Here is a 26717-nt window from a genome sequence, read left to right as displayed (position 1 = left end):
TCTATAGGGAGGTCCAGGATGTGTAAGAAATGAATGTGAGGATGTCAAGTTTTGTGTGATACTGGGGAACTCCCACCCCAATTAAAAGCCTCCCTTAAGTTACTTTATATACACTTATATACACTCCCCAGTGGAAGTGACTGAGTTTCTGGGGAATCATTTCAGTCTTTGTTACCAAGTTTTTTTTCTTCTTCAGTCTGAACCATTTCAATGACCTTTTCATCTTGTTTTGTCATCCTGGTGCCTTTAACGCCAATGCTCTAGCATTTCAAACTGAAGCAGGGCCTGGCGTAGAGTTAAGTGATATATACAGTATATATCATGTCACTTAAATATATAATATATACTTTAAACAAATTGTTGAAGTAACAGGGGTTGCTTTTAAAATGAGCAATATTTCTTGTGGGTGAATCTCTGAATGGGGATGAATCTCTAAAGACTGCAGATGTCCTGGTTGGGGAGGAGGGGAACCTCAACAGAGCAGGTGATGCCTCACAGTTCTGAAAAATTTTTGAGAAAAATGGGTTATAGCAGCAAAAACAGTAACAGACACAATAAAAAGAGACCTTATGAGAAAAGCTTGAGAGAAAGTTGGATACCTAATATTAATAGAATGGAGATTCAGGCCAGAGGCAGTTTCTATAGAGCAAATAGGAGAAGTCAAGAGACTGTACATACCCAAACATGGAGAGGTCACCAGTAAAGTTGTTGTAGTGGAAGAGATTGGAGCTCTGGGTCTGTGTAGACCTGAGTGGTCTTGACTAAAAATGACATTATTACCTTTAAATGAGTATAGTTTACATATCCCCATTTCCCACTGTTTATAATAGTGTAGTTGCGCAAATGAACCACGGGTGGGGGCTGGATAGGAAAACGGGCATCAAAGAGTGCTTCTCAGAGGCACTTCCTTTACTTGGCACTGACAAAACCCGCTCCAGCCATCACCCCTTCTCTTCCAGCTCTCGGATCCCTCGGGTCTGAAGCAAGGCCCTAGTCACTGTGTGCTTTTCATTAGTTATTCGCAGACATGTTTTGCTCTGCGCTACATTACCATGTCAGTGAAGGTAGGTCTGTGTCTATTTGGGGTAGTCCAGGCTTTCTTTTGCACCTGGTGCCTTAATAGACCTTTATATTCCTTTTCTCCTCCTCCCCTTCCCCCTCTTCCTCCTCCTACCTGGTGGGCGTTGCAGGCAGTGCTTCTCAAATTTTAATTTGCAGTCGAATTGTCCGGGGATCTGGCTAAAATGCAGATTTTGATCCAGTAAATCTGCATTTCTAACAAGCTCCCAGGTGAAGCCAATATGCTGATTCTCGGATACTATCATACTTTGGGTTGAAGAGCGTGAAACAACGAGCATAGGCTTTGGAGTTGGCGTCCTTGGTTCAAATATGTGTTGTCTCTTATTAGTTGTGTGATTGTGGGCAGGGTAAGCCTTTCCCCTTCTCTGTACAATGAGATATTCGCAGCATAGAGTTATTTTGAGGGTTCAATAAAATAATGTGTAGTCCGCAGTCAGAACAGGCTCCCAGCAAGCGTACAGCAGTAATTACGGCGTGGGGCGGGGCCAACGCCGGGGGGCGGGGCTCTGCCGCTGCCCGCGCGGGCGCGGCCCTGCGTGCGCGCGATCCCGGCGAGGCAGCGGCGCGGGGCTCTAGTTCACAGGTGTGACTTGCGCTACCCAGAGCCGGGAGTGCGGCAGGTTTGGGTGGGACCTCTCTAGAGTTTTGGGGCCACGCTGAGGACCTTCGGGTGTCACTGTCTCCAGTGCGCTGGAGCGAGCGCGCGACTGGCCCGAGTGTTTCCGGGTCGCTCGGCCACCTGGGCCGCGCGGCCGGGCGGTGCAGGCCGGGCTGGACCTTCTGGGATCCCGGGCCATGGAGAGTCGGGGGCTGCCACGGTGCACCGGGCAGCTAGGGGGACGGTGGGAGCAGGCGCCTTGGCGATGCGGGGCGGCGAGGGGCTGGAGATCGTGGGTGGGTAGGCAGCCTGAGAGCTGCGGCTCAGGCGCCTCGCTGGAGGCTTGGTTCTTGACGGTGGGAACCTGAAAAAACGGCCCTTGCTAATTAAACCCAGAGACGTAGCCGAGAAACCTTGTTCTGCAACATCCAAGCTGGGAGAGACCTTGCGGTGTGAAATCGTGTTGCCTGGACAAACCGAGCCGGTCTGATGTCAAGCTTTGGTGCACAGAGGAGGGGTTTTCTGGTGCAGCACTAACCATTGTCTCAGCTTGTGTGCCTCGAGTCAGCCTGTCTCCCAGTGAGATGGCAACCCCGTGGCGCACAGCCCCGCTTTTCTGCTAGCCCGTCAGAGGACGGCTGTGTTTTAAACCTCACCTAAGTTCCATCCTTCTCCAGATCTTCTCTACTTTTGCTCCTCCTCTGCCGGTTAGTAACCTAGCTTTGCCGTGGACAGTTTGCCTTTGGTGGTCTTATCAAAAGGGCTTTAGCAGTCGTTATAAACACCTCTCCTGAGCTGAGGGACTGGGAAGGTAAAGTGTGTGTGTGTGTGTGTGTGTGTGTGTGTGTGTGTGTGTGAGAGAGAGAGAGAGAGAGAGAGAGAGAGAGAGAAACACATTTTTTTAAAAGATTTTATTTATTTATTTTAGAGAGGGGAGGGGAAGGAGAAAGAGAGGGAGAGAAACATCAGTGTGTGGTCGCCTTTCATGCTCCCCTTGTTGGGGACCTGGCCTGCAACCCAGGCATGTGCCCTGACTGGGAGTCTAACCCGTGACCCTTTGGTTCGCAGGCCAGCACTCAATCCCCTGAATCACACCAGCCAGGGCTCACACACATTTTCAAGAAAAGTAAATGATTTATTATACAGTGTTATTTGGTTTTTATCGCTTGAATCCTTAATCTCACCGTCTCCAACAAAACAAAACAAAATTTTACTTGGATTCCTTACACTGTGGGTCCAGCTACAGACAGGCCTTGTTTTGTTCTTTTCACACCTTGAACATTAAAAATACCTCCGGGAGAGCTCCCTGTTCTCATCAGGATTTATTTCCTGTCAGTAATGTCCAGCATCGTAGTAAAACAATTCTCCCTACCCACTCACCTGCCTGGTGGTTGTAAGTTCTTCTTCTTTTTTTTTTTAAACTTCCTCTGCTTTTCTTTTAGGTAAGAATAATAAAGTTTTAATCTTTTAGTCCCCAGGGTGATCACATTATCAAAATGAGAGAAGGGAATTTGCGGAGAAGGGACACCTGGTAACGATTTTAGCAGGATAATCCTACAAAGGTAGGGTATTTAGTTACCCCCACCCTTGGGCATTGTGAGAAGGAGTCAGAAGGGAATGGAGTAAATAAACGCTTGATTGTGAGCAGAGCTGGGACTGCTGTGTATTAGAGAGCATACCATCTGCACAAAGGACAGAGCAGTGTGAGAAAGAGCATACATGGACAATATCAAAATACTGGGATTAAAAACAATGGTTCTCTTGTTGTTCTTGACTTTAGGGTTATAAGGAGGCAGAGTAAAAACTTGGGTTTACATTCATATATGCAGTAAGAGCGACATAAGCTATTTTCTTGTGACATAGCCCTTTAACTTGCGTAACTTTTACTTTAGAGAAAGAGTAAAGACTCAAATCCTGTCTTTTGATTAGCTTTTATTTTAATTACAGGAAGAGAACCAAGATCTAAAGTCTACTCTTGCCACTTACTGGTTGATGTAGGTCAGTTTTCTTCCTCGTTTGGCCCTGTGGCCTCCTGTATAAATGTTAATTGGAGTTACCTGCTAAAGGGCAAATTACTGAGATACCAACCCTGGAGTTCTAAATCAGAATCTGGGGATTGGGGAAGTGCAGGTCGAGGCCCAGGAATGTGCTTTTTAATGAGGTTTTGGGTGATGTAGTGAGTTTGAAAATAATGTTAGAATAGTAGCTGTTCAGGAACAAGAACCTGTTATTGCTCAGCTTTGTGTAAAGTGCCCGGACTGTGGCACATAGGTCAATATATGCTGTACAAATAAATGAAAAGCTCCCGCTATAAACATGTACAACCACTTACAGAATAACCTTACTTTTGTAGGGTATTTTACAAGCTTTGACATACTGTTCCCATTAGATCATACCTTAATTCCTAGTTCAGCTACAGAATTATTTACTCTTATCTCCCACCATTTTAAATCCTTAGACAATTTTAAAGTTGTAATTCCATAAATTGTCAGTTCTTTTTACAATGCCTTCTATTCTCCTCTCTGCTTTATCCAGTCACATCTTTGGTTCATTGCGCCCTGAGGGCGGCGATTTTCAACACTTGTCATCTCATGGCACACAAACAATTTACTAAAATTCTGTGGCACACCACAAGATATATTGTTGCCAATCTGACCAAAAAAAGGTATAATTTATAGGTATAATTTTTATTCATTCATACCAGATGGTTATTGTGTTGGCTGTTGTCATTTCTTTGACAGTTTTAGGGAAAAAGAGGTCAGTGCCCCTGACTAAATAGTTGGTTATTGCATGTTTTAAACATTCTTGCAGCACAGCGGTTGAACATTGCTGCCCTCAGGCAGAGAGATTGAAAACTAGGAACGTGAGCCATCTCTGATACAAATAAGTAATCAGTAACTGTTTTTTTCCCTATACAGCTAACCATGCAAACTGTAGGAATTGGAGTTATTTTTGTAGAAGCGGTACTACATTTGAACACGTTCACTTAGGTTTACATGTATTTGTTGTTAAACTTAGGATGGCTCGCACTTTGGAACCACTGGCAAAGAAGATCTTTAAAGGAGTTTTAGTGGCTGAACTTTTGGGCGTTTTTGGAGCGTTTGTTTTATTTAAAAAGATGGACACAAGCCAAGGTAATCATAGATCAGAAGTTATTTTTATGGGGGGTATGCAGTTTGCTAATGCATTTTTAGTGCTACATGACATTTTTAGAGAAACTGCTTCAGATTCAGCATTAGTAGACATTTTTATGGCCACAAGGGGAAGCTAGGTATTTATTGTAAATTATTCTTAATTTCCTCCTTAAAAATTAATGTTTGTAGACTAAAGGTTTCACACTTTCCTCAAGTCTTACTAGTGAGGGCAAAGAGCGGTGTCCTTAGTCTGGCTTCTTTTGGGAGCACAAAAGGAGCAAATGCACTTCATCCTTTGGCAGACTGAGTAGCGTAGTTGAATTGTCCAAATTATCAGTTTCTTAGGATCAGAGTTCTGTCTCCATCAGTACTGGGTGCTGAAAACCCTTTCATGCCACTGGCTACCACTGAAAGTGCTCTGACATTTTGTGGGGCTGAATTTTATATGAGCTCAAAAATTTTTAATTAGGAAGTGCTGCTTTCTCTTTCACCGAAGCAGCCCTGAGCGGTGGTCAACTCTAAAAGGTGTCATTTATTTCTCAAAAGTACTTCACTGGAACACTGTTCCATGATAACATTGGATATTCGCAAAATCTCCACACTTTCAAACTGTAAGTAAGGATATAAAAGAAAATATCCAAAACAGTACTTAAAAGCAAATTAAAGTTTAAAACCAACTTAAAGAACTGGGAAGTCTTACTTCTAAATCTAAAACAAAGTAGTTGCATCCATAAAAATAATTCATAGTTACATAAGCACATTGCACATTGAAAAATTGCCCTTTAAATATTTCTAAATAACTTACATCGAATATACAGGCTAGAACTTTAAGTTACAAAATAACTACAGATGGCCACGTGTAAGGCAAGTGCAATTTAGACCCAAACGGATATAGTTCCTGGATTAAGAGAAGGACCTTAAGAAAAATTTCTAATCTGTGGAATTCCTGTTTTATAGACCCTAAGGCTAGCACTCTATTATGGCTGTGTGAGTTAATACAATGAATTTCTAACCATGTCTAATTAAAAAAAAATTTCATCAGATTTCAGGCAAACAATGAGCAAGAAATTTCCCACCATCTTAGAAGGTATGTTTCATGTAACTTATTCATCCTATAGGTATTTATCTAAACTAAGTAGTAATTTTCTTTATGATCAATTAAGAGCTAAATGACTCTATTGTGTGATGTCAATTTCCAAAAGGAGAAAGATACCTTCATACCTATTTAGCTCCTTCTGAGAACTCAAAGTTCTCACCAAGAGTAACCTAAATGAGAGCAGTTAGCTCATGGGCTGGATACCTGAGGTGGTGATAGAATCATAGCTTAACATTAGGTAATTAGCACAGTATTTGCCTAATTAATAGTGTCCACTACAATGATTACTACAGGTGCTTCTACATGCAATATGTAGCAAGAAAGAAAATAAGCCTGATGTTTCTCAATATTGTTTAATTTTAACATTTTTACATGATTTTATAAATTACAACTATTTTTATTTATAGTTTATTACAAATCCATTGAATATTCTGGAATGTATGGAGTCAGAGAGCAAGACCAAGAAAAATGGTTGAACAACAAAAGTTAGGAGTAAGTAGAATTTTATAATTTATTTAGAAAACACTCATTTTCTTTGCTTTTTAATTTTTTGAGTAGTTTTCGGTCTCCTCTTTTTGAAATTCTTCTTTTTCTTGATGATACTTTTCACATCTCTGTTGTGTAGCCAGTCATCACGTTCAGCCTCCCATCGAAGCTGTTTGACACCTTTGGGGGGAGAGGAAAGATGAACACACCACACTCTATACTCTTGGGAGGCCCCACAGAACCACCTACTGAGGAGCAGGAGCTTCTGGCCTGCCAGGGCCTACAGTTGTTTCCCACCCACTATGCAAATCCCCTGCTCATTGTTATTTTCCTTCCATATTTAATATCAAAGATTACCGTTTTATAAATAGGCTAGGACAGGAAAGGAACAAATGCTCTGAAGATTTTATTTCCCCTGAACACTTTTACTAGCAAAAGAACAGAAGCCAGTAACTATCAATATGAGAAAAAATTAAAATGTCTATAAAGCATTTATAAAGTCACTTAGCCAACTCATACTACGTAATCTTCAGAAGTTCTAAGTATGGCTATTAAAAAACCTCATCAAAAAATTCAAGTTACTTACTTGCATTATCTTTGTTAGCCATGGCATTCATGCCAATGTTGTCAAACTTGGGTCCCATATTTTCATCCAATAGGTGGCCAAACTTAAAAAAAAAGGGGGGAGGAGATACACTTATTGGAAAACTTAGAACAATGTTGAATAGCTAACTTGTTTAAATAGTATATTTTTAGCCTTACCTCTTCAGCAGATACAAATAGGTTGGAGTCACTGAGATTTCTTTTCTTTTTTTTTCTGGGTCCTAAAAAGTATAAGCCTAGATTGTTATATTGTAAATCCAATGATTTTTGAAAAATATAAATCTTTCAATGTGGTTTTGTTAAAAGTTGTATTTGGGCTAAAATACACAATTGCAATTATCTTCTAGCACCATTAGGTAGCTAGCACTTAAAGACAGAAATGTATTTAAGAGTTAGTATACACTAATTTTCAAAAAGGTAGTACCCTAATAGAACTATTCAGATGACTTTTATGTCTTCTTGCCTTTCAGGTTTGGCCACTGATCAAAGTTTACCCTATTTCACAGTATCAGGCAAGATTAAAATTCCAGAACTGACATGGATGGATTTTGGAATATTTAAGGCAAAATGTAAATTCTAATTAAGCCAGAGATTTTATTCTTTGGACTATTAAGAAATTATTGAAGGTATGCTTATTACATTATAAATAAAGTTTTATTTATACTACTCAAAATAAAGTGGTTTTCCTTTAAAAATACCTCATCTATCATTCTGAATATATAAACGTTTCAAAACAGATAAAATAGTAACATCTATTTTTAATACTTACTAAATTCTAATTCACATTTAAAATCCATCTATCTAAAAACATATTAACTAGAGAAAGCTTTTTATCCATGTCCTGAAACAGTATTATCCAAACTCTTTGCATCTTTTGTGTCAATGTCTCTGGCACTACTGGAATCACTTTTATTTATTTATATATGTTTTTAAAGATTTTATTTTTTTATTTTTTAGAGAGTGGGAGGGAGGGAGAAGGAGAGAAACATCAATGTGTGGTTGCCTTTCACATGCCCCCTACTGGGGACCTGGGCCCCAAGCCAGACATGTGCCCTGGCTGGGAATAGAACCGGTGACCTTTAGGTTTGTAGGACAGCACTCAATCTGTGAACCACACCATCCAGAGCCTGGAATCACTTAAAATAAAACAGCTGTACCTAGGAATAAAACTTGTCATAAAATCCAGCTGTTTAAGTGTATAATTCAGTATGTTTCAGTAAATTTACAGAGTTGTTTAGCTACAATTTAGAATATTTCTTTTCTATCAACTCCAAAAGATCCATAATGCCCATTTGTAGTCACATGACCACTCCCATGAAGGCTTTGCTTTTTCTGGTTATTTTACGTAAGTGGAATCATAAGTGGTTTTCCGTACCTGGCTTCTTTCACCACATGTACCAGTTCTCAGGCTCGCCCACATTATAGCATGTAGCAGTACTTCTCTCCATTTTACTGCTGTGTAATTTACTGCCGTCCCACTACACGGGTAGACCATATTTTACTATCCAAGCATCAGTCAGTGGACATTTGGGCTGTTAGCCAGTTTTTGGCTATTCTGAATAATGCTGCTATTAACGATTGTGTACAAGTCTTTGCATGAATATACCACAGCCACTATTGATAAAATAGTTTCTAGAGCATTTCATCTCAATTTTTATCAAGGTGAAATACATGTTATATTATTGAAAAACTATACATGATGCTATTATTGAATGTTTTATTTTAAGCTAAAATGCTCGTTGATATAGGATTAGAAAAGGGCTTTTTTTGTTTTTCATTCATCTTACAGGTATATACCTATAACTTTGCTTAGTAAACACTTTTGCTGTACTGCCTTCTTAAAGACAGTTTCCTTTCTTTATCCAGCATTTGTCAATGTAAGGGAAACCCTTCAGGATCAATCAAGTGTAAAATTCCTTTACTTCTTTGTTTTAACCAATTCTATCATGTACACTTGAATTTGCATCCCAAACTATTATTGATTGAGATGTGAGATTCTTTCAGACTGTTGTCTTCTGAAATAGTACTTTTATTATTAAAAATAAGGTTGCTGAGAGAGCATTTTTAATATGACAGGCTCAGCAGGACTGGAGATAAAGCAACATTTCTAAGAGATGACTTTGAGGAAAACTTTGCCTTATATTTGAGCATATGATACTATTAAAGTGACATCACTCAATTGAAAACAAAATCGGGAAGGCACGTTATAATTTAAATATGTATCAGGTAAATCAATCTAAATAAGAGAACTGATTATTAGCAGTATTTTGTCAGCTTTTGGAGCTGATCAAAATTTTCTAAGCATAAAAATCTCTTGAGAGACTACTACCAGTATATAGTTTTTATTTTTATATTTATTGTCAAATATTGAATGTCAAGTTTTTTAGTATTTATTTAATTTTAATGAAGTATTGTTAAGTGTTTTAATTATTTTTAACTTTGCAAGCCTATTTTTATTCATCAGTATTTACTAGTAAGCAGAAGCCAAAGAGGCAAAGCATGAAAAAAAAGCGCAAGCCTGCACATTTATCCACAGGGTTATGGGATGAAATATTTACTGTAGTGCTGTCTGTATTTTTATCAACAACTTACGGTTGTCACCTGATAATAGTACTTTTTTCTTTTATTAGCACAAGTGTTACACTAACATGGATAATCTGTTATGATACACTTTAAAAAACGTTAGAGAACAAATTAGCAGAAAGAATTCCTATCTGTTTCATGTAAGGTATTTTTGAGATTAGAATTGCTTTGTCATGGCAACAAGATGACAGATCTCATAAAAAAGGGAAATGAAGTTAATGAAGAGCATGGATTTTCAGAGGGGTCAAATGGCAAAGAAAATGGGGTTGGTTGAGAAAAGGCAAAAGGTGTTTATGGAGAATGTAGGGCTTAAATTGAGTGATTTAAACATGAATGAAAAAAATCATCTAGAGATATTCAGATATGTGAATTTAGGAAGAGAAAATAATTGAAGATATGTGGGAAATAATTTTTACATACTAAAATACATAAAACTTATTTTCCACTGCAAAAATAAACTAAATTGTACCAACCAACAATTTAGAAAAATTTCCAAAATAATGAGTAATATCTTTCATATGTACACTGTTTATGTTTCAAAGAGACTAGATGCACTTTCTTACCTTGAAACGATCCAGCAAAGTCAAAATCATTTGTACCTTTCCTCTTGCTTTTCTTAGAACTGACTTTGGAGTTGACTTCATTGTTAGGTTCTGTTACCAAAAAAGTGCTATTAAGTAATTTAAAAACAACAGGACTGCTCTAGGGTTAGGATGATGAGTACTCACTTTTAGAAACTGCTAGTTACTATTCTAATAATATTTAAAAAAAGCAACATAACAGCTCAACAGGTATAGCACATATGGCCTAATTGTTGATAAAAATAGAAGTCCAAAACTCAGCACTCAACTGCTTTAAAAAACACCTTTCAGTTTCAAATGCGAGGGAGAAAAGGTCCTCTTTAAATTTCTGGCCTGAGTATTAATCTGAATACAGAGTAATATTAAAAAATATTCAACAGAAAAACAAGCCTATGCTGAAGAAGGAAGGAGGATGTCGTTTGTCTCAGTCTTATACTGAAAACACGCCTCCCCTGAACGCCCTCACCTTCATCATCCAACACATCCATGAACGTCCCTCCACCTTCGTCGATCTCAGCAAATTCTCCATTCATACTTCCTAAAGAAACTTCATCATCATCCAAGTTATCAAGGTCATCATCACTCTCTTCTGAATCTTCATCTTCTGGCTCACCCTTAGCTCCTTTTTTTTTCTTTTTCACGTTGCTGAAGAAAAACAACTCGTAATGTAAAAGAAGCAGCTGTTTTTTAAAATGTGATTTGATGACTACAGGGTATTAGGCTATGAACAAGTTTAAAAGGGGAGTTACAGAAAACTCAGAGCCTTTATTTAATGTGCATTATAAAGGTCCAAAATGAAAGTGCTGGATCTATTTCCCAAGCTTATTCCAGAGGGACAATTTGGGAAATGCTGAGAAAACAGTGAAAAAAAACATATTGAAGAAATGTATTTTACCCAGCAAAATCAAGATCATCCTTTCCAGGAGTGAAACAATTATCATCTTCAAATATATCTGCCAGAGAACAATATACAAATTGTAAGACATAGCAAAGAATAACAAAGTTGACATGTCTTCTAAATCAGTTAACAGTCAAGATTCTTCTGTTTATCATAAACACCAAAATAAACCTGTAACTATACTGACCTTAATTAAATTCCTAAACTAAAATGGTTCCAGTTAATTTCAGATTCTATCTACCGTTCTTTATAGCAAGAGGGTAAATAGCAAATAAAATATTTAGCAACTGCAGTCCTTTTTACTTTATTAGAGCTATGTAAGTGGCCTCAATGTAAGCCTTTCTAATTTCCCATGTTTTTTGTTTCAGTCTAAATTTCAATTAAGGTTTTCTAGCTCTGTGGAGCGTAAAGATAAAATAGATGAAATAGTAGACTGTTGCCACCAATAACGCAAGATTAGGGACAGTAAAAATGGTTCCTCTTTTTTAAAAGATTTGGTCTTAAGAATGAATATACTCATGCCAATATAATTTTTCCTCCATGAATTGTCATATGAATTATCATTATTCCACCAAAATATTTTTTAATTCTCCATTGTGATTTGCATGGTATTCTTAGTTAAGTGATTGTTTAAACTAAGGTCACTCCTACCACTAACGTAATAAATTATTTTACAAATTAAAGACTCAACAAATTACCAATCATCTTTTCAAATTCCTCATCATCCACATCTTCTATACTTTCTTCGTCTGCATTCCGTTTTTGTTTCTCTTTAACGACAGCAACTTTTTTATAATACCTGCAACGAAATTCATGTCACATATCTGATAATTTTACTAAAGGGACTACTTCACTATAACCAAAGCACCTATGACCATTCACCCAAACAAGTGTAAATGCTGTTAACTCTGCTGGATATAAATGACTAAAATTTGTATTTATTGTAGAAAAAAGTTGAATTCTATGAAACAGTTGGAGACTTCTAAAATGTGAAGTATAAATTTCAAATATTCAGGTTTGGTTCCTCATAAAAACACCTCAACTCACCTTAATTAAACGGCATGTGTAAAAGGTTGTTTCAGGGTCAACACTAATGATGAAAGTATTAAGAGTATCATAAAATGTGCTGACTTTTATTCACAATCTTTTATCAGACCTATTGTCATATTAGGATACCATAAAACTTGGCATTTTGCAGATGGGATCATGCCCTCAAAATTCTTCACACAAAAAGCGTCGAAAGAGCAAATCGAATCAAACCAAAGTAACAGCTGCTTTACTACCGTGAGGCATTTAGTACCCCCAGTAGGTTCACGAATTATCTCCATAGCAACACAGTGAATTCTGCTGATTCCGCTTAGAGCCCTGTTTTGCACTAATTACTCATGAGTTATCTATCGTTGGGTTAGATTAATACAAATTTAAAGCCTGTTAGAAAATTAGGGTATTAAAAAGAGGAAATTAGAGATTAAGTTCCCTAAAGTCAAGATTCATAAAACAAAAATTATGCCAGTTAAAAACAAAACCCTCAAATTTACTTGTTTCCGTTCCACTTAGATATCTCAATGGCAGCAAAATGACTGATTTATAAATTACCTTCACAAAAATGGACACTGATATGTCCTTTGATCTTTTCAAGCTTAGCCTATGTTAACAAAGCATTTATAGATTCTAAATTTTAAATTTTAACAGTTCCCCAAACAAAACTATATTAAGTATATTACCTATAGAAAAACACTTGATCCACTGGTATTTGGCTTTCTTCTTTTGCAAGGAACTCCTTGCTGTTCACTAGAAAAATTCAGTTAAAAAATTTTATTTATTAAAAAAATCCCTTTCATGTTATTCAAGCTCAAAGACTAAATACAGCATACCTACAATTCTAAAGTCTCCAAAGATAAAGGAGGTGGGCAGACGGGAACCTAGTGTGCAAAGCGCAGTCTCTGGGGAAGTTTGTGTGGAGTGGGGCCTGCACTGGGAACGATAGTCGGCTATAGTGAAAAGTAGGCGGTGCTGAGCCAACTGCACGTCGCAGGGAAAGAATGGGCTCTCTCACTGTCCCCCAACTGCACCCCAGATCTGAATTTCAAGAGATAAAAAATTCAAAAAGTTCTCTTAATAAATAATCACTTAAAAACTTGCCATTTTCATCTCAGAAAAATGACAATGCCTGTCATTCTGGGAACAGGAAGCAAAGGCAAACGTAGAATTATCCATACTTTTACTTAATGCTGAGGAAAACTAAAAAACAACAGTAGGGAGTGTAAGCACATTAGTTTTCCATCTTCAAAATAAAAATTTCTGATTCATCTTGATTAAAAGGGAATTTGGCTTCTAATTCTATTAACTTCGGGCAGGTCTTCTCACACCTCTGGACCTCTGTGAAGTAAGTTGGAAATGAAATGATTTATACGGTGTGTTTTCACCTTAGCCTTAGACAAAAAGGAGCTGAGACCTGGTATGCAAAGGAATGTTGGCTCTGAACTGAAAAACAAACACTCAGATCCCAGGATGGGCACACACCCATAGAAGGAGAACGTTACCACTCAATTAACAGGATGCTCTAACAACGCTGAGTGGGTTTTCTGCTAAGCTCATATTAGGGAGCTTAACATGGCCAGTCCTACAAGACAGTAGGTACATAATATATATTGGGGGTGGAGCGGGGGTGGTTCACTGATAAAGCCACAGATGATACCAGAAGGGCAAAATATCAATAACTGTTAAAGCTGGTCATGGCCACTGGGAAGGGGGTGGGGGAGAAGTTGATCATACTATTTATTTATTTACTTTGGATATGACTGAAATTTTGTGTAATAAAGTTTAAAAAAAAGGTTCAATCAGACACAGTGGACTTAGAAATGCCTACATGTTCTTGGGAACAAAAGGTGGTCAATGTCTCTGGTGCTTAGGTTTTAATCTAACAGTGGAACAAATAACACAATTTATATGTTATCGACTTGTACTATCTTGTTAAGTTTCAATTGTCCAGACTTTTATAAATTATTACAGCCCTGACTAGCGTGGCTCAGTGGGTTGGGCGCCGGCCTGCAAACCAAAAGCTCGCCGGTTCAATTCCTGGTCAGGGCACGTGCCTGGGTTGTGAGCCAGGTGCTCGTGTTGGGATGCCCAAGAGGCAACCAATCGATGTTTCTCTCACACATCAAAGTTTCTCTCCCCTTCTCTCTCCCTTCCTTCCCCTCTCTCAAATAAATAAATAAACACAGTCTAAAAAATTATTATAAAGTATTCGATAAACACTTACCGGCAAGACTATGACTATCCTTCATAAAATGCCTTCTTTTTGGCTGCATCACAACACTATCCGTGTTTTCTAAAATGTAAAATCCAGACAGTGTAATGTAAAACCTAGTTATACGCTCATACTGTGTATTAGTCAACACTGAAAACCAAATAATCCATCAAATAGAAGCATACCTTTGCCTTTATGTGGCTTTGGATTTCGGTACACAAATCGATCCAAGAATCTCATTAGTGTAAAATCCTGCAGTGGGTCCCCTGAATACTGAATATAATTCCCCTGAAAGGTGACGGGGATTTCAGAACTTAAATTATATGCATGCATCCAGATGAGGAAAAAATAGGAAACTGTAAGCGTCTATTACAATACATAGAAGGCACAAACTGCAATAAATGACTCTTCTAACATCTGTCATGCATATTATTCTTTACTTAAAGAAATCAAACACACTCATACATATTCTATGGTACACTGCTGATTATGTGAATAAGTAAATAATATTAATACTATAGGTCATTTAACCATTAACCCGGAACCAAGCCCTGTAGTAGCAGAGAGGAAATGAGAGGGCAACCTTTCTCCAGGAGAAAAGCCAGAATGTACTAAACAAGTGCGTGGTTTCCTAAAATCCTGTATTCCCATTCATCTCAGAGTGGGAAGACTTAACTGCTGCTCTGTGTTAAACAAGTCATTGCTCCCTTACAACAGCAGGCAAATGGACATGATTCTACCTGGTGGAGAAAATATTGTACGGCCAGTTATTTATCATCTAAAACTAGATCACTTACTTTTCTTTACTCTCTTTTGAATATTTTAGACTTACCTGAAGGATAGTCTTTGCAAATAGAGCCACAGAGGGATGAAAATGTTCAGACAGCTATTAAAAAAAAAAAAAAAGTGAGTGAGGTCCGTTCTTACTACAGTAATTGATTAAGAAAATCCAGAGACCTGGAAGTTAGGCCAATACATTAGGAGTGATTCTCACTATTCTGGTCTCAGGGCTGCTTAAGCTTCCTTACTTCAAGTGGTATATATCTATTGTTATTTACTTAATTAAAAATTACAACAGAAACATTTTAACTTAAAATAACAGTAAACCTATTCCATATTAATAGTCTACTTAAAGTAACAATAAACCTGTTATATATTAATAATATATTTCATGAAAACTTTTGAAAAACAAATAAATATTAGTGAGAAGGGCTGCATTATTTTACAGTTTTGCAAATCTACTTAATGTCTAGCTTAACAGAACACAATGGATTCTCACATCTGCTTCCACATTTCACGTTATTTTAGTTGAAGTATATGAAGAAACTCCGGCCTGATACGGATCTGTAGTTAAAAAAAGAGGGTTTACTAAGAGCCTTTCGCATGACTGTAGGCTTTCTTCATGTCCAAACCAATGGCTCTCAAATACCCAAGTCGCAACAACCGGAGCCGTGTTCAGCCAGTCTTTCATGAAGGACGTAGTTAACTGAGTTTCCAACAACCGCACAGACACCTGTCCTTGGGAGATGAGACGACCTCCACACTCAGCTATGCAGCAGAACGCACCGTGCGTTTTTGCTGTATCGCACACCGGATTATTAAAAACAAATGTCCTTTAGAGTTGAGATAGTAAAATCAATACTTTCACCTGCCTCAACATGCTTACATGATACTGCCTTTTTTTAAAACTGAAAGTATGTGACAGTAAAGAATATAAGAGATGCAAGTGTATCGTAGTGTTAGTCTTTGTCGTGCGAAGGCAGCAAGTTACATCCATCATTTCTTTTATACCATCCGTGCCACTGTGAACATAGTGACAAAGGTCAATGCTGTCTTAGTAACATTCTGAAAGTAGTTGTGACTCACAGACTTGCTGAAAAGCGGTTGGAGACCCCCAGGAATCTGGGCGTGGAATCACACTTGGAGAACCACGGTATAGGAATACTTACTTGCTTTACAAGAGAAACCACAAAATATGAGCTACTCCTATGCATTTATAAAGTAATTTGCAAAAAGTATTTTCACCGCAGAACCTTTCAGGGGTATCTAATGCATAAAGCAAAATTTACCTATTTTACAGAGACCTTATTTATAGCCATGTACAAACTCTTTATTTTGCATGTCCATTATTTAAGAATTTTCTACATGTGAGTGCAGAAAGGTATAAATGTGGAAATTTAACGTTTATCAGAGACAAGAAATATGGGTGATAAAGTATCACACCTGTTTGACATATTTCAAATTGCTTCCTTTTGACAATTAACTCGTGTCTAAGTAACAACTATTTAATTATTTGCAAGAAAAATGAATACTTCAAGGTGTTAAATCCATGAGGACAAATATATCGTACAAATGAATCAAAAGACAAACTGAAATTATCTTACCTTTTTGAGTTCCCAAAAACTTGTATTTTCAGCTCCACAGAACAAAGGGTTTCTACTGAATGGATCGTATGTGTTTAACCGTTTGCCACCTGAGACCAACAAAAAAACCCCAGAATTTCTCAGATGCTAATTCCTAGTCCAAGTTTTCACTAAAGTCAGTACCACTGATGTTGTTACCAAGATATTTATAATTTCCAACATTCTTAATTAGGCATCCTACCTAGATTACAAATTCCAAGTCCCTTCGAGAATTTATCTTGGTACCCACGCCAGCATTTGCTATTGAATAAATCAGGCAGCATTGAAAGGTCCCCTTCAAAACTTCTTTCCTTTTCAACTAACAACAAAAAGTGCCTATTTCTCAGTCAATTATGTCATAAGTGTTAAGATGGCAAATGATCTTAGGAGGAAATAGGTCTAAAGTCTTCTGGAACTTTAGAGTGCTCTAAATCTTTATCATTAGATTATGCCCCCGATAATTCTCACTTGGAACAGGTTTTACGTCTTCTTCATGTTTTCAGACAGTCAAGATTAAAAAACGGAAAACAAAGACCTTTCAGAGACATTATGAATTGTTGACTTCACAATGTACATGGCTCATCATCCTTCTAAGGAATTACTCTCAGTTTAGCCTTAAGACATCTGACAGATTTCTTTCAGAACTTTCCTACCAAACTTGTCTTTGCTACCACACAGACAAACCGAAATTTGCGGAGCTAAAGTAATCTGACCCTGAGTCCACAAGTTTGAAGAAATAGGTCTGGCCTATTTCTTGATCCTCGGGCTAGTAATCTTTTCTTTACAGCCTCAAATGAGGAGAATGTATTCCTAGGATTTCTTTTGCTCCTAGTATTTTATTAACAGACTTAATTCAATTTGTATATGTAAAGTATCTATCTCACAGCAAGTTTTCAATCCTAAAATATTACTTTAAGAAACTATAGAGGGTGAATATGACGCTCAAGCAATAGAACCAAACCTCCATACAATTCACAACATCTAACCAAATACTTTTGTTTATAAATAAAACTTTTATGTACAGACATTTGGTATCTTCATATATGTTCCAGGTTTGAGGCCTTTACATATATACATACACAGGTAAAGATCAAGAAACTGAAACTGGTTCAAAGGTACCAACTTTTATATTAATAGGTAAAGAAAATGAAGGTTTATTGTGCATCTAATATGTCCACAGTTTTCTCACTAAATCTTCAAAGTTCCAAAAGTATTTGCTTTAATTTCTAAGATTTAAATTATTTTAAAATATATATTTACCATCTGTGGTACTGTTAATAAATAAATGATCCACTATATTAAAAATGTACTTCTAAGGTCTTAAATGTACCTGGTCATGAGAGTTCCCATTTTTAAGAAAGCAATACTAAGGATTTCCAGGTCCCTCTTTTAAGAATTCAAGAGAGTAATTTAAAGATTTAAAAAATTCACCTTTCAAATTATCAAAGTGTACCCAAGACGCACACTCTGCTTTTTTGGTTTCCATATCACTTTTAGACACAGTTTCTTCTGTCTCAACTTTTTTCACGGTGCCTTTTTCTTTATCTGCATCAGCATCAGCATCTGCATCAGTAAATGTTTCTATGTCTTCATCATCTCTTATGTCAATAAAATTTTCTTCATCATCAGACTCCTGAAAAAGTGGTTTAATGAATCTGAGTCAATTAACTGGAGGTCTGTATTGAATCGTGTGAGGTAGTTTTAAAGAAGAAATGCACTTATTGTAATTCTGGTGAACATGCAAGTTCCATCAGGGAGATTTAGATCGAGGGGAGAACATATCTTTGCTTCTTAATGTAACAGAGTTAAGTTTTGAGCCAAGAATCCTTGAGACTTTGGGACTTTATTACACAAAGACATTTAGCACTGACATATTTTAAATAACCCTACCAGGCAGGTGTTATAATGTTCATTTCACACCCTAGGAAAGGGGTCTAAGATCGAACAGAGTTTAAGAGATCCACTAGCTCTACGACCATCTGTAACTATCTCACATAATTGTAGTTCCGTGTAGTACGGTCAGTCTGAGTAAAGGGTCGAGCAATACGCCCACCTAGTAAGCTGTACACCTGGGACTAAAGTCCAGGTCTGTCCAAGTGCACGACTCAGGTCTGACATGCTCCAGAAACTAAGAAAGTTACTGTCATTGAAGCAACGTAGAAAAACACCAATATACTTCAGAACCCACTCAATTTAAAAAACAGCTGTAAAACATACCGGATGATCTTCCAGTTGACTTCTTAAACCTGGTTTTGCTTTAAGGATCTCAGACACCAGATACAAAGCTCCACATATGAACGGTGGCATCTGTTCACAAGTAACTTGAAGTAACCTCTTCACAAAAGCCTTCACCCTGCGCAACACGACGTCAGCTTTCAGAGATTTGTAGACAAGGTTAAGGAACATGGCTTGCTTCGAACACATCATCAACCCTGGATCCAACATCTTCCTGTAAAACAAAAATAAGATCAAGCGTTTATTCATAAAACATTTCTACAACCAGCACCCACCTATCAGAGGTAACTATTAACCTCATCTAGGGATAACTTTCCTACTTATTTTAGAACAAGAGATTGTTTCTGACAAGGGGTAAAATGCAAGTCAATGACTAGTACAGAAAGAATGATGATGGTAGGGGTAGGTGATCATAGGAAAAAGACATTTGGGGTTTTTTTTTTTTCACTCTTTCCCAAGTGGTTTTTCATACTCTGGAGTAAGAGGGCACAGCCCTAACAGTATAATTTTTATAGATACAGAACCACACATGAAAAGCTAATCCAAGACCAAACAATGAAAACTGACCTATGGGAGCAGTGGACTAGATCTGGGTTCTCACCCTTGCATCACTATCTACTAGCTGGGTGACCAGATGCAGCCTCCTTCACATGGTTCTAGTGAAGACCATTCAAGTATAGTAGAAAACTGAATTGTGAGGACTTCAGAGAACCTCTAGTCCAATGTACTAACCGTGTAACATCCATACATGCCATTCTCTCTGCCCAGAATGTTCTTCCCCAATTGTCTACATGTCCATAGTATCTAAAACAGGTTCCTCCATTGTCCTCTATTATCAGTCTCATATTTATGTCCTTCACAGTTTAACACACAGTTACCTTTTTCTCCCTCCCATCCCAAGTCCAATGAACAGGGAGTGGGCCTGTGCCATTCACTGTTATAACCTCAGTGTCTGGCACTTAACTGATTGAATGAACAAATGGTTCATCCCATGCTTGGTGGTTATGCAACATCTCTAGTGATTGTGGATTGTTCACTCTCACTAGGAACCCAGTCCAATGTTGGACAAAATTTTACTAGAATGCCTCTCTCTTCTTAACCCATAGCTGAAATCTGCAGGATTCCCAACTATCACCTCATGTAATTTTTAAACTTTCTCTTTATTCTAGCTGCCCAATCCTAGAGATTAGAGATGCTCCAATTGATCTGAACCTCCAGACACCGGACACCCGGAATTAACTGTCCTTCAGATACGCTCACGCGGAACCATTATTTCTTGTTCTAAGTACTTCCACAAACTTTCCCCTACTGATACTAGAAATAAAGACATTTAATGTTGTGAAGCACTGCCATATTGCTCTGCACACCCACTTTTCCAATTTGTCAGCCCCATAATTCTAGCACCTATTAGTGATATTTTGAGATATTCTACACTATTCAAGCTTCGATATTCAATTTTCTCCCGTCACATTGAAATTTTTCAACCTTTCATCTGTTTTGCAACCTATTTTTAATCACTAAGTTCCACTGCACATCAGTGGAAACATGATGGCCTTTAGTTAGATAGGCGTATCTCCGTTTGACAGCATGTTCCTGAAGCTTTTCATAAAGCGCATTTTTGTAAACCAAGTAATTTCTTCATTTTTTACTCCCAAACATCAGGGACTTTTTATTTAAATGGTTCCTGATAGAACCAAGAGGAAATACATTCTTTAAGACGACTTTCAAGCCCTCTGAGGAAATCCATCTGTAAGAGCCCTTGGCAGGAGGTAACTTAAAGAATTCAGGAATGTACTTACTCTCCAGAGATGTGAGACTGTTGTGCTCAACACTGAGATGTTGAATGATATTAGAAAAATGTTTTCCGATAGATTCCAAACGTTTTCTAAAAATTACAAGTTCCTGTGACCCTCAAGTCACAAAAAACAAAAGATCCTGAAACCTCTGCATTTTCAGCATTGGAATCTTTCTAAACTAAAAAAGTGAAGTTTTTATTACTTGAAAAAAATTGTAGATTCTTAAGAGTTATGCAGAGGCCTTGAGATTCTTTTTAGTGTCACAGTGCCATCAGTGCCACGAAACATCATGAACTCCAATATGAGTTAGGGGGACCTGCCACCTAGCTCACTCTTGTGTCGTCTGCCTGACCTTGCACAAGTTACTGAACCTCAGAATAGAGGGCCGTTAAGAGGATTAAACTGAAAAAATCATGTGAACAATATTAATAACAGCAGCAGCCAACACTTACAGAGAACTTGTATGTGTCAGGCACTCCCAAGTGCTTAACATACATATGAAGATTACATGGGATAACATATACATAACTCACTAATCTTATCAAAGTCCTCATTTTGTCATTTTCTAACTGTGTAACCTTGGAAGGTTTCATAATCTTCAAAACAACCCTCAGAGAGAGGTTTCTCACTCCATTTTATAGACAAACTATGGCACAGTAAAATGGGATTAATCATATTTACCAATAGGGCTATAATGAGGATGAAGTAATTTGTCCAGTTACACAGCTGGGCCTCAAATTTAGACAGTGTGGCTTAGTCCAAGAGTTAACCACTACATTACATTTCTCACAAGGCATGTGACTGAGAAATTACAAAAATAAATTAGAAGAAAACGCAAAGCTTGTTGGTATACTCAACACCCTGTTCAAAAGCTCATCCCTCAATGGTGCACTGGAGGACAATTGCAAAGTTCAGTAAACAAAATGTTAATCCAAGTATTAAAATTAACTCCGAAATTGCAACCATCAACCCTCCCTACCTAACAAACTTTCCTGTTTACCATCGGACTTGCCCAATATAAATGTAAGCACCTCTAGTGGTGGGAATTTTGCTCACAGTGCTATATATCCTAAGCACCTGGAACAGTACCCAGCCTATAGTTGGCATTTGAATTCCTGGTGAGTGAGTTACTAAATGGCTGTGTGAAGGACAGGATAAATACAGGACTGGGGAGGGCGTGGGGAGCAGGAGGAGAAGAAACTTGTATCTGTAGTTCTATCTCTTTAATATCCCCAAAGATTTAAAACAAAAACAGCAAAATGTTAAATTTGAAATATTAGGTGGTAGGATATGTATGCTTTGGGCGGGGGAGTGGGGAGGAGTGCATTTTAACAACTTCTCAAAATAAAAAAATAATGTTTTCAAAGCATGTAACATACCGTATTTTGCCATGTATAATGCGTATTTTCTTTTTGCCCCAATTTTTAAAAAATAAGGATGTGCGTTATACATGGGTAGTAGTAATTCTGTCTCTATATAAATGTTTTTAATTCCTTTATTTATGTATTAAAAGTGTAACTCTAGAAAGCAATGATATCTGTGTGCAAAATAATACCCTGGAATATTATAACTGGTTTTGTTTCTAAATATGAATAAAAAGTTGAATTAAAAAATTAAAATGAAAAGATTTTTTCTCCCCTGAAAGTTTGGGTCAAAAATGTGGGTGCACATTATACGCGGGAGCGTATTATACATGACAAAATATGGTAGCTGCCCAGTAGGGAAACAAAGATTAAGTAGTGGCTTAGTCAAAGAGAGTGAGTAGGAAGTCTGAGGGGAGCCTAAAATCCAGTTGCATGAGTCTTTTCTCTTGCCCCACAGAGGGGCACTGTGTGTGTAGCATCATTCCTCATATTCACAAATTGGAGGGGGATTACTCACCTGTATAATGCTGCATAATATCGATTCGATATTGTCTGCTGAGAATTCATTACTTGGAAAAGCAACATTAAAGCCTGCACGCCGGTATTAAAATTCACAATATGCAACACTTTAAACAGCGTGTCAACCTGCTCCCTCACTTTGTCATCACCAGTCTGGGCATAAGGGTACGCCCTATTCACTCCTGTTAAGAGGGCACTAAGCATTTTTGATTCAATATCTTTTTTCTTGATACAAGTCCGAAAAAAACAAAAATAAATCGTTATTAATTTGTTAGCCAGTTCACTTTCTTCATGGGAGAGAACCATTTGATTTAAAAAGCAAATTGCATAATACTGCGCTTTGGAGCTGATATTTGAGCGAAAGAGCAGTCTTTCTACTTCACCACACACAACGCCTTTCATATTGGGATGTTTACAAAGCAACGTCTCTAACAGATGGGAGGCTTTTGTGGCTATTCTGTTCTGTGGATCTCCCAGTTTATTTACCACCTGCACAAGAAGAGCCTTTTCTTCCTCAGGTTTGTTACAAAGAAGCTCATGAGCCACCGAAAGGGCTCGGGTTTTGGTGGCTACTAATGAATCATGACTTAAAGTTTCTAGGACCTGCACAAATTCAGCCACTAAGTGTTTCAGCTGGTGTTCAAAATACCATAAGATCAACCTTCGGTCTCTTGAGTCCCTGTTACCACTGGACAATTGTCCTAGCTTGTCGAAAGGATGCTGGCTGAAAATCCTTAGTTTTCGACTGTCTGGCAAAAGGTCTGTAATGAGTAACTCTTTGAAAGTATCCAAAGCCATGAGGCACTGCTGTTTGCTGCCCTTCTTTTTCACCAGGTTTACGAGAGTTTCTACAAACTGGAGTGTGTGCACAGCATCATCCTGAATAAGAAGAATCATGGCCGCCATCCTGTCACCTAGGGTCCCCGATGACACAATCGCCTTCATCCAGGTAGAAGAGGCTCCCTTTTGATTATTTGTCTTATTTTTGTATAAGTTAATTTCATGCTCATACAACTTCTGAGCCAAAGTTTTGTACTTAGACACAACATCCCGAGGCTGGGGTTCCAAAGAATATTCACTGCTATACTCAAGATCATACCATTTGCCTCCAGGCTTCAGTAACAATGCCTGCCTCTCAAAAAACTCAAACACGTCCTGTTGTTTGTCTTTCTTGACTTTTGGTACTGCGCTGTTCTCATCAGAATGCTGTTGTGGTCTCTTCTTATTTTTCACCTTACTCACAGATGTCCTTTCACTTTCTGCTGCATTTTGCTTTTTATTACCTAATTTAGATACATTTGCTTTTTTGTTGGCATCTTCTTTGTTGGTTGGTTCATCTTCAATGACGAAAGCTTTTGCATACTTGGCCAAACTCAGATTTTGAATAAATGCTTCCAATTCACCTTGTTGAAGGTCATCAATTGCTCCTTTTTTGCCTCCATCCACAACTTCTTCATTCTCATCCAAAGCAGCCAGCATAAGGTAATCTTGCTGCATAAAAACATAAAGTTCAAAATAAATTACAAATCCAACAGTTTAGTTAAAACTTCAAAAGTTAATGTGAAGCCTATGTATTTTATTTTTTAATTGTTGTTCAAGTACAGTTGTCTTCATTTTCACCTCACCACGCCCCCACCCTCACCCATCCCTGCCTCCCAACCCTCAAACCTACCCCCTTTGGCTTTGTCCATGTGTCCTTTATACATATTCCTTGATGGCCCCTCCATTATCTCACATTACCCCTCTCCTCCCTCCTCTCTGGTAACTGTCAGTTTGTTCCTTGAAACCTCTATCTTTGAAATCAAAGCTGACATGGTATCGCCTGGTCTTCCCAACTACACGAAAATACTTGAAGGATCAGAGATTTAAATGTAAAAAATAAAACCATAAAATAATGGGAGAAAGCACAACATAATTTTTAAAAGAATTTCAGAGTAGGGAAAAACCTTTCCAAATTTGACATAAAACTTAGGGCCCATAAAGGAGAGAATGGGTAAATTTATCACCTTCTCATACACAAATCAAAAGACAAATAATAAACTGGAAAAAAAATACTGGCAACTCATATCAAACTAATTTGGCTTAATAATTAATATAAAAGTTGCTACATCAGTTAAGGAAGTGACAAATAACCCAACAGAAAGAAATATATGACAATATAAACAAATGGTTCATAGTAAAAATAAAAGTGATTCTCTAAAAATACGAAAAGATGTTCAACTTCACTGACATTTAGAGAAACTCACATTAAAATCACAGTGATGTACCATTTTTTAATCTGTCAGAGAAGCAAAAATCAAATTATAACAGATGGTGTTAGGGAAGGGGGGGGAGGACACCTCCTTCATGGCTGATGGGAGTGTGAACTGGCAAAACCTCTAAGGAGGCCAACTTGTCATCTTCAATCAAAATACACAGAAGACACACATCCTCTGACCCAGCAGTTCCATTTATGCACATTTAAATTAAACGTACACTTACAAATGTGGGAAAACACATTCAAGATTATAGCTGAGGCACTATTTATTTATTTAAAATTTTTTTAAAAAGATTTTATTTCTTTACTTAGAGAGAGGGAAAGGGAAGGAGAGAGGGAGAGAAATATCAATGTGTGGTTGCCCCTCACGTGTCCCCACCTGGGGACCTGACCCGCAACGCAGGCATGTGCCCTGAGTATGGAACCAGCAACCCTTTGGTTCGCAGGCCCGCGCTCAACCCACTGCGCTACACCAGCCAAGGCTAGCTGAGGCATTATTTTAAAATAGCAAAATACTGACAACTTACATATCCCCAATAAATGGCCGACAGAAAATTAAGACAGACACAATGATTTATGCAGGCATTAAACTAATGACAGAACTTTCCATTTTGATATGGAAGGATAAAAAAAAAAAACGGATGCAAAATATTATAGATGTAGTATGGTGCCCTTAGTGTAAAAAATAACATAGATGCACATGCATTTTCTTGGAAGATACAAGAGACTTATAAAAATATTGCTTCCTGGAAAGTAAGTTGCATGGCTCGAGCTAAAAGTGGGGAAAAAGGGCTTCTCACCATGTACCCTTTCCTTAAAAACGAAGCAAAACAGAACGTTTTCGTAGCATGTACATATATTACATATTTAAAAATCAAATGCAACTCCAGAGCAAAGTTAACCGTGAATCTGTTCCCGTAAGATACATTTCTCCTGCGTCTATTCCACGCCCCATCTCCAATTGTAGTCTCAAAACAACATTTAATAAAGAAAAGCCAAATTCTGTCACATATTTGCTTCAAATCCTCTAATGGTTTCGTCAAACTCGGAGTAAAAGCCCACTGTCTTACCTCGTTTCTTACTACTCTCCTCTTACCTCATTCCGCCTCAGCTAAACTGACATTTTTGTTGTTCATGAAACGAACTGGCTCAGCCCGTATTTTCCCTGAGGTTTTTGCTCGAAGATCTATCTCGGTGATGGGTTCCCGGTTCCCCTCAGCGTCCGACATACTACGTATTCAAAAGTTTGGTTACCGTTCCTTTCCCATAACCAGGATGTGCATTCCAAGAACTTCTTGCGTATACAGCGAGCATAGGCATGTACTCAGTGAGTACACACTATCAATACCAACACCACTAGAGTTCAGAACACTGACGCCACGAGGTCAGGGCCAAAAACGCCAGTCCTCTCCGACCTGACGGAGTGCCAGTTATACTACTTCAACCAAATTGAGAGGATAGCCCACATTCTAAGGCCAAACCATAAAAAACGCTCGACTCGACTTTTATCTTGCAAAGAGCAATGGTAAAGAAGTGGTGCGGGACCACTCCCCAAGCCTCGGTGCCTCTTCTCCCGTAGCCCAAGGCCATTACCTTGGTGCCTCCTAGCCGTAACACCTCCTCCACGGAGAACCCGTTCTCGGCTTCATCGTTATCATCCTCGTCGTCCTCATCCGAACCCTCTACCCCCTGGGGAGGACCCCAGGGCCGCTTAGCGTGGAACTCCAAAGGTTTCTTGCCAGGCCCCATGGTTAGCACAGCGCGCGGGAACCGTCGGGAGGCTCCTTCCGCTAGGCCGCGTGCCGTACTTCCGGTAGGGGCGTAATCTCACC

General features: G+C 38.2%; 2 protein-coding genes across 7 annotated transcripts; one reads left to right on the top strand and one right to left on the bottom strand.

Moving 5' to 3' along the window:
- The first annotated feature begins 1569 nt into the window (after positions 1-1569).
- On the top strand, positions 1570-7623 carry CEBPZOS (CEBPZ opposite strand). 6 transcript variants are annotated; one of them, XM_024552655.4, is made up of 8 exons: positions 1589-1663; positions 2075-2385; positions 3150-3240; positions 4214-4343; positions 4697-4812; positions 5855-5899; positions 6316-6400; positions 7468-7623. In XM_024552655.4, the coding sequence occupies exons 4-7, from the start codon at positions 4270-4272 to the stop codon at positions 6396-6398; spliced, it is 318 nt and encodes a 105-aa protein (XP_024408423.2). In that variant the 5' UTR covers positions 1589-1663; positions 2075-2385; positions 3150-3240; positions 4214-4269; the 3' UTR covers positions 6399-6400; positions 7468-7623. The 6 variants fall into 6 exon arrangements, with proteins under 6 accessions (XP_045045272.2, XP_045045274.1, XP_024408426.3 ...); XM_045189337.2 differs by lacking the exon at positions 2075-2385 and having other exon boundaries at positions 1570-1663; XM_053924544.2 differs by lacking the exon at positions 4214-4343.
- On the bottom strand, positions 6395-26684 carry CEBPZ (CCAAT enhancer binding protein zeta). The gene is made up of 16 exons (XM_024552654.4): positions 26479-26684; positions 22627-24119; positions 18932-19163; positions 18146-18347; positions 16697-16785; positions 15145-15198; positions 14498-14600; positions 14325-14393; positions 12784-12850; positions 11758-11858; positions 11057-11114; positions 10628-10806; positions 10144-10233; positions 7157-7218; positions 6981-7062; positions 6395-6574 (listed from the first exon to the last, which is right to left on the bottom strand). The coding sequence occupies exons 1-16, from the start codon at positions 26632-26634 to the stop codon at positions 6435-6437; spliced, it is 3177 nt and encodes a 1058-aa protein (XP_024408422.2). The 5' UTR covers positions 26635-26684; the 3' UTR covers positions 6395-6434.
- Between the last annotated feature and the right edge of the window lie 33 nt (positions 26685-26717).

Source organism: Desmodus rotundus, chromosome 5 (genome assembly GCF_022682495.2).
Source record: "Desmodus rotundus isolate HL8 chromosome 5, HLdesRot8A.1, whole genome shotgun sequence".
In the NCBI taxonomy this organism is placed as follows: domain Eukaryota; kingdom Metazoa; phylum Chordata; class Mammalia; order Chiroptera; family Phyllostomidae; genus Desmodus; species Desmodus rotundus.
This window is presented reverse-complemented; position numbering and strand designations above follow the sequence as displayed.

Bases quoted from the DNA above. Each gene is read 5' to 3' on its own strand.
- CEBPZOS (XM_045189337.2), top strand. From the start codon at position 4,270: ATGGCACACAAACAATTTACTAAAATTCTGTGGCACACCACAAGATAT. The intron at 4,344-4,696 runs GTATAATTTATA...TGTTAAACTTAG, and splicing joins GCCAATCTGACCAAAAAAAG to GATGGCTCGCACTTTGGAAC. The intron at 5,900-6,315 runs GTATGTTTCATG...TTTTATTTATAG, and splicing joins ATTTCCCACCATCTTAGAAG to TTTATTACAAATCCATTGAA.
- CEBPZ (XM_024552654.4), bottom strand. From the start codon at position 26,634: ATGGGGCCTGGCAAGAAACCTTTGGAGTTCCACGCTAAGCGGCCCTGG. The intron at 14,394-14,497 runs GTATGCTTCTAT...TTTACATTTTAG, and splicing joins AAAGCCACATAAAGGCAAAG to AAAACACGGATAGTGTTGTG. The intron at 10,807-11,056 runs GTAAAATACATT...GTTTTTCTTCAG, and splicing joins GATGATCTTGATTTTGCTGG to CAACGTGAAAAAGAAAAAAA.